The 7,499-nt window shown below is 36.4% G+C and overlaps 1 protein-coding gene across 2 annotated transcripts; it reads right to left on the reverse strand.

Annotated features, from left to right (window-relative positions):
* Positions 1-1,961: 1,961 nt before the first annotated feature.
* LOC112553294 lies at positions 1,962-4,935 on the reverse strand. 2 transcript variants are annotated; one of them, XM_025220409.1, is made up of 3 exons: positions 4,564-4,935; positions 3,714-3,807; positions 1,962-3,590 (listed from the first exon to the last, which is right to left on the reverse strand). In XM_025220409.1, the coding sequence occupies exons 2-3, from the start codon at positions 3,781-3,783 to the stop codon at positions 2,047-2,049; spliced, it is 1,614 nt and encodes a 537-aa protein (XP_025076194.1). In that variant the 5' UTR covers positions 3,784-3,807; positions 4,564-4,935; the 3' UTR covers positions 1,962-2,046. The 2 variants fall into 2 exon arrangements, with proteins under 2 accessions (XP_025076194.1, XP_025076192.1); XM_025220407.1 differs by lacking the exon at positions 4,564-4,935 and adding an exon at positions 4,122-4,266.
* Between the last annotated feature and the right edge of the window lie 2,564 nt (positions 4,936-7,499).

Below are 7,499 nucleotides of genomic sequence, written 5' to 3' on the forward strand. Positions count from 1 at the left end.
TCCGGAGCTGTCCTTTCTTGATGAATTACCAATGTTAATATCCACTGTATTATAGTATAAAATGTTCGTTCTTGATGAAACCCAAACCTTTTTATATTAAAGTCTTTGTGACCCTCCCAAGTCCTCTATTCTAATTAGTCCCACTAATCTTCTTTCCTAGAAGTCTATTTATTATTAAAAATAAATTGTTTTTACGATACCAACAGTTTACAAGCAGAACGTCTCGGTCTTGCACATGCGGTTGCCTCCTAGGTGTTTGGCAGGATGATGATAGGTTAGCTGAAGGCCGGGAGGAAACCTTTCCTCCACCGGCGCTTACTCTCAGGCTGTTTGGAACTGTCCTTTCCAGGCGACAGATGGAGGTCAGTGCACCAGTTTTGCACCAAGTTTTCTGTTCTGGGACCGTTGTTTTCTCGCTCACACCAGTGTGTGGTTTCTTGGCCCCACCAAGAAACTGTACTGCGGGATGCCCAAGCCACAGAGCTCCCCCCACGGTGCGGACACGAACTACAGTAAATCACGATCTGTGAAGTACATCCACCTGTAGTATAAACGCAGTATTACCAGAGAGCTTAGATATAGAGAGGGTGCACTCCTTCTTTATCCTTACTTGTTAAGAAAAGCAGTGACGGAGTTGCGTCCCTTCGAAATGATATGCTACGCCGCAGTTGCTACTATCAACCACTACTAAACAAAGTCGTCGCTAGCTGTGTTTATCTTTGGAGTAAATGTCTAGGCGTTTGCGATATGAAATGACGTTTATCTAAGAACATATTTTTGTGTCTTTTATTGATGAGAATTGCTTAGACGAGTGTAGTTTGGGAGAGTTTTAATACAAGTATGACAGCTGACTATATTTAAAAAGGATAACTTTTATAAATTCAAACAGCACATCAATGAGCACAAATTTGCATTTATTTAAAATCCATAAAAATCTAAATTATGAGAATTTATGAATATGAGAAAAGCAGTTAAAAACAGACTTACACATGAATATAAACAAGCCACATTCAGAAGACTTGCTCACATACTGAGACATAGATTTCTGCTTACATACAAGCATGCAGCAATAAATTCTCACACAAATCATAATACTGCTAATAATAATGTATATATTTATCTACATTCATATCCCTTATTGTAAGAACATTGGTGGACAATTTAAAGATAACAGCTATGCCTACTATGAAATATACAGCAAGCAGATACTCAAAAGGGATCATTCACACATGTACTTTAAATAAAGATTTATAACATTTTTTTTCACACTGATCTAAAATAATTTTAAATTACTTTAGCTGAAAAGCTACAAATGATGAAACTTCAACATTTTTCTATTTCTTTTTTGTTCCTTTTTCAAAAAAGGACACAGAGCTATCTTTCAACGAAAAATGAAGGCGAACATTGATAAACAGATTAATCACCCTTCCTTTCAGATCACATTCACTAAGCATTGTTGTCCAAACAGAGGTCAATGCTTTTTAGCTCTTCCCACAGAAGTCGAATCAACTGAGATTTAACTTTTTTTCCCAGGAAGTAACTGGTCAATATTTTTACAATAGGTACACTCTAATATCTTAACTGTCTCACTCAGAATTTTGCTTGGAATATTGAGTCCACCAAACTGCTTGCTTATAAGAAACTTTTCTGATTCTGATCCTGTGAGAGATCCTGCAATAGTTGTCTTACATTGATCACAAATCTTTCCCATTAACTTTTTAACAAGATATCCTGAAATATAGTGCAACACATTTTCTTCTGCAATGTTTAAACATTTGTTTTTTGGTAGTGGTTGTATGGAGAAAATGGCTAGAGGGTCACTACAGTTATCATCATCAAAATTATTGAAAGTGATATTTACTTTATCACTAATGTCTTTGTCATTTAAACAATCACTGTCATGGTCATAGTCATTCTCATCAATATCTTCATTACATATCATTATGTCCTGTTGTTTGTCAGCGGTCACAGATGTCAGAGTCAATAAAGAGCTGTCATTGTCCTTCTGGCAATTACTTCCACGACTGTGATGAAACAGGTTCTCAATCATGAGCTGACGGAAGAATAATCTAAACTGTTCTGCAGTGGGATTATGTAGATGTCCCCCTTTTCCCCGAATGCAAGAAAAAAGTTTTCTAAGCAGTCTTGATTCAGTCTATCTGTAAGAAGGAATGAAATACCATGATTTGTCTGAAGCTCATCAAAAAGCTCAAGCAGAGCCTGCACAGTCATCTTCCACCCTGTCAGACAAGGTAGTGCATTGGATGAGGGTGTTTCAACAGTGCGCAACCATTGCAAAGTGTCACAGAAAAACTCTTTATGCCCAGATGATCGTGACATTGCATGACCCATCTGTCTTCCTGAACTGAGTCTGCTGCTGTTAAATGCATTAAACAACTGGTCAAAGCGTTCAATAAATAGTGCTGTTTGTTTAGCAGCACCAGGAAGTGTTCCAAACTGCACTAATGTTGATATCCCAGCTGCAACTGAGTGAGACAGAACCTGTGCAGCCAACAAAACATTCATTTTACTGAAAGGGGGAAGGATCATGTGTTTTTCAGTTAACTTTGGTGCCATTCGCACAGAATTTTGTTTGTCAAACTTGAAAAAGTTTTCCACATGTTCCCAAGAGCACAAACTGCCATTCACAAGAAAACCATGCTTCTTTAAATTGTTACGTATGTTTTTTAGAAGATGTGGGGGATCATACATGAAAAAGATCTTCCCGTTATTATGTAATAAGAATGGATGGCTTTCTGATATATTAAACTGCTTTTCAAATGTTTTTCTATTGTTTGCCCCCTGGTCTGCTATGATCACCTTCACCTTCAAACCAGCACCCTGCACTTTATTCACACATTCTTTGATCAGGTCAAACTGCCTTTCACTGGGCATTGGTCCACTTGAGAGAAAATAGCCAATTGGCTGTTTCCAGGAAGATATCAATCCTCTCAACATAAACACTGTAGCATGATTGGCTATGAGGTGTGTTCTTGAGTCACTCCCGAAGTCTTCAAAGCCTTCTACTTCATTTTTTTCTTCATTATATTTAACTTGTTCTTTAATAGTCATTTCATCTATCAGTAGAGCACACAGATTTGAGTTTGGAGGATATGCAGCTATTTTCACCTTGAGTCCTTCTAATATTTTTTCACTAAATCCTGGGTAAATCTTGATTTTTTGCATCGTCCTCTTCAATGTTGATACAGAAGGGAGCAAAAAAATTTTCTTCAGCAAACGATAGGCCTTCAGACTTGTATGAAGCAAAGAGAGAGCTGTTACTTTGTCATTCTCTGTCCATCTATATCCATTCTTGCTCTTATTATTTTCTCTTAACTGTGATGTAAAAAATGTCATGCTCTCAGATGGAAGAATGGTAGACAGTTGTTTTAAAATGGTAGCTTTTTTTGCTTTCTTTTGGCTCCTTCTGTTTCTGCTACGCTTTTTTGTTTCCTTCTTTTCAAGCTCTTCCATCAGGCTGCTGAGTTTTTCTTTAAGATTTGTGATCTCCATCTTTAATTCAGCTTTTGTAGGAGAATCTGGCACAGTTATAGAGCATGAAGGCTCAACTGCAATATCTGCTTGTTCTTCTGCAAACAGATGTATAAAAAAGATGCTTATAATGTACTGGACAATATCACCCCTCATTTTATAAATATTTTCTTAATGAATGAAAAATAGCAAGAAGACATATATGATTTAAAAACAATTACCATGCAAGACTACAGCTTTCTGTGAAATCCTGGGCTGCTTTGCAGAGGTAGGTTTGGATATTCTGTCCATTGGTCGCTTTCTTGAAGAAGTTACCTACAAATACAGGTAAATGGAAATGTGATTTACAGATTTTGCACCTATTAGCATAATGAAAAGGAGTTAACAGTAACCAAAATATCCAATAAATCTATATGTAGAATCTGTACAAACACACACACATTCAAACAGACCTTTTGCAGTGCCAGCTATGATCATCATTAGCCTTATGTCCCAGTTAGAGTGATCTCTCATGATAAATGTTAATTTAAAAAATAAAATATGACAGAAACAGAAGCCCATGGTGGTAAAATATGGCTTAGTAATATATATTGGAATATATTATTATCTAATAATCATAAGTTATCAACCTTGCATGGTGGATTTGGTATGGAGAAAATTGTGGGAACTGCATTCCAGACAAGACTTTTTTTTTTTGGGTTGGACAGTTGTACTGTCTTTCCTCGAAATGATCCGAGCAGAGAAAGTATCCTTTTCTATACACATCAGATGGTGTAAGACGGTCAAAATCTTTCCTTCTCGTAAAGTTCATCCATATTTTGCACCTGTTGTAATAATTTTTTCAATATATTAATAACACCTCACCCCAGTGACGAATGCCTTAAATGAAAATACTATAACAAATTTAAATAGGTTTGTCATCAGATAAGGGAGAATTCGTCACACAGTTTCACAGTATAATCAGTAAAGTCGTTTTAATAACCACAGAAATCAAGCAAACGCGTTGTGGTAGACTGCTCTCAACTACAGTACACTTATGGATCGTAATTTGAGAATAAATTTTTAGCTTACCTCTCTTCGTCCTTTGGGAAATTGTGGAAAAGTTTTTCTTTTGAGGTTGATTTAAATCTGGCGTTTTTACAGTTTATTGCAGAGCAAAATTGCCCGCCTTGCCTCAAACGATCGCTTTGTGCCATGTTGTTTCGTAGCATCCCATTACGAAAGATAACTCTAACCGACGAGTTTTCCCGCCGGTCGCGAGTGAACCCTCTCTATATCTAAGCTCTCTGGTAAGCTTCCCCGGTAATACTTATTCCGCGGTCGCAGCAGTAGCGAGAAAGTCCAGAGAAAAACCACCAACTCCAACTTCTGTTCCGCCGTTAGCTCTCTGCCCACCGTTTTTTTCTCTAACGTTATTTTCCTCTATCTTTTTCGTCACCTTATTTTGACATCACAGTTTACGTCATTTGCTCAAGGGCAAACAACTTCCAGCCCACTACCCTAGATCAGATCAACCACGGTTGTCGATCTTCCCTCCTAACCCCCTCTACTAAGTACTTATCCGTTACAATGTCATTGTGTGCTGCAGGAGAAAAGAAGGAAAAAAAGACAATACCTGAACTGTTTGAACACTATAAAATGTCATTAAGCCACAAATAGTGTAACTTTGGTTATGATTTTGCCCTATAAGAGTGAAAGTGACTAAAGTGATTATATTAAAGTGAAATTTATGCTGTGCTTTTAATCTTGATTTGTGAAATCTTATTTGCCTACTTTTTTAAATATTTATTTCCATACAGATAGTGTGGCTTTGGTTATGGTGTTCGTCCTGCCACCACAGGGACCCACAACCCCTTGGAAGGTAATTGGAAGTCATTTCGTTCATAATCATTTTAACATTTTGTTTGTTCTTACCCTCGACCAAGACTTTTGAACAGTGTTTTTTTGAAATATAACTAGAAGTGCAAAATCCCAGGCTTCTTTTGCCATATTGAAAAAAATTGAAATAAATAAGAATCACTATTTTACATGTTTTCTGCTATTGCGTTCGTTGGTTCCAGGTAAACAAGATAAACTACGGAAAGCTGTACAGCATATACTGCCTCTTCTGGAAGAGATGAAAACTGATGTGAAAGATGTGAAAAATAGGAGTACCAAACCCAAGAAAAGGAGCTGACATCTGCCACAAGGGTTACAGTTTCCCTTAAAATCTTCAAAGGATGTAGAACGTCTCGAGTTGGGTTTAAAGACAGATCTAGGAAAACGAACACGAATTGGTATGTGCTTAATTATTCTGATTGGTGTCCAGTCACTTACCCTGGACATTTAATCCCCGACACTTCATCCTTAAAATAAGTTTTACAATTAGTTCAACTAATGTTGTAGATGTTCAAATGATTTTGAAGTTAATAGTATAATTTGAATATTATTAATGTATTTCAATATTTATTTTAATTGTAAAACTTATTGTGATGTTTATATGAAGATAATTATTTGAATTTCTCTTAAATTTTTTGCCGGCTTCATAATTTTTATAGTTAAAATTTCATTTTTTTGTGTTCTCCTTCTAGCTCTGATTGTGTGCTTAAATTAGTCATCGCTACCTATTTTGCTGGCTTTCTTTTTCAGAATCTTTGTTTAATTCAGGAGTGAAAAGACCCAGGTATCCTTCGATGGGAGCGTATATCATTAAAGGAAGAAAAAAATGAAATGTTTTGGTATCTTTACTAAAGACTAACCATTCTAACCTTTAAACTAATACCGTGCGTGTGTGTGTCTGTGTATGTGGCTTTATGCAATCAAATTTCCATGTGTTTTCGACTCTATTTGATTATTTGTTTTTATGATCTTGTTTATATATTTTTTGCAAGGGAAATCACAGATGCCATGGCACTCCTGGAGATGGCGAGGAAAGGACAGCATCTCTGACAGTGTTGTTGTCTATGACCAGAAAGTGACGAGAGGTAGGATGTATTTCCTTTCATTATTTTGTTCTATTTTTGCATTTTTTTGTGTTCTCCTTCTAGCTCTGATTGTGTGCTTAAATTAGTCATCGCTACCTATTTTGCTGGCTTTCTTTTTCAGAATCTTTGTTTAATTCAGGAGTGAAAAGACCCAGGTATCCTTCGATGGGAGCGTATATCATTAAAGGAAGAAAAAAATGAAATGTTTTGGTATCTTTACTAAAGACTAACCATTCTAACCTTTAAACTAATACCGTGCGTGTGTGTGTGTCTGTGTATGTGGCTTTATGCAATCAAATTTCCATGTGTTTTCGGACTCAATTTGATTATTTGTTTTTATGATCTTGTTTATATATTTTTTGCAAGGGAAATCACAGATGCCATGGCACTCCTGGAGATGGCGAGGAAAGGACAGCATCTCTTGACAGTGTTGTTGTCTATGACCAGAAAGTGACGAGAGGTAGGATGTATTTCCTTTCATTATTTTGTTCTATTTTTGCATTTTTTTGTGTTCTCCTTCTAGCTCTGATTGTGTGCTTAAATTAGTCATCGCTACCTATTTTGCTGGCTTTCTTTTTCAGAATCTTTGTTTAATTCAGGAGTGAAAAGACCCAGGTATCCTTCGATGGGAGCGTATATCATTAAAGGAAGAAAAAAATGAAATGTTTTGGTATCTTTACTAAAGACTAACCATTCTAACCTTTAAACTAATACCGTGCGTGTGTGTGTCTGTGTATGTGGCTTTATGCAATCAAATTTCCATGTTTTCGCTCTATTTGATTATTTGTTTTTATGATCTTGTTTATATATTTTTTGCAAGGGAAATCACAGATGCCATGGCACTCCTGGAGATGGCAAGGAAAGGACAGCATCTCTTGACAGTGTTGTTGTCTATGACCAGAAAGTGACGAGAGGTAGGATGTATTTCCTTTCATTTTTTTTGTTCTATTTTTGCATTTTTTTTGTGTTCTCCTTCTAGCTCTGATTGTGTGCTTAAATTAGTCATCGCTACCTATTTTGCTGGCTTTCTTTTTCAGAATCTTT

This window comes from Pomacea canaliculata, linkage group LG12 (genome assembly GCF_003073045.1).
Source record: "Pomacea canaliculata isolate SZHN2017 linkage group LG12, ASM307304v1, whole genome shotgun sequence".
Classification (NCBI taxonomy): domain Eukaryota; kingdom Metazoa; phylum Mollusca; class Gastropoda; order Architaenioglossa; family Ampullariidae; genus Pomacea; species Pomacea canaliculata.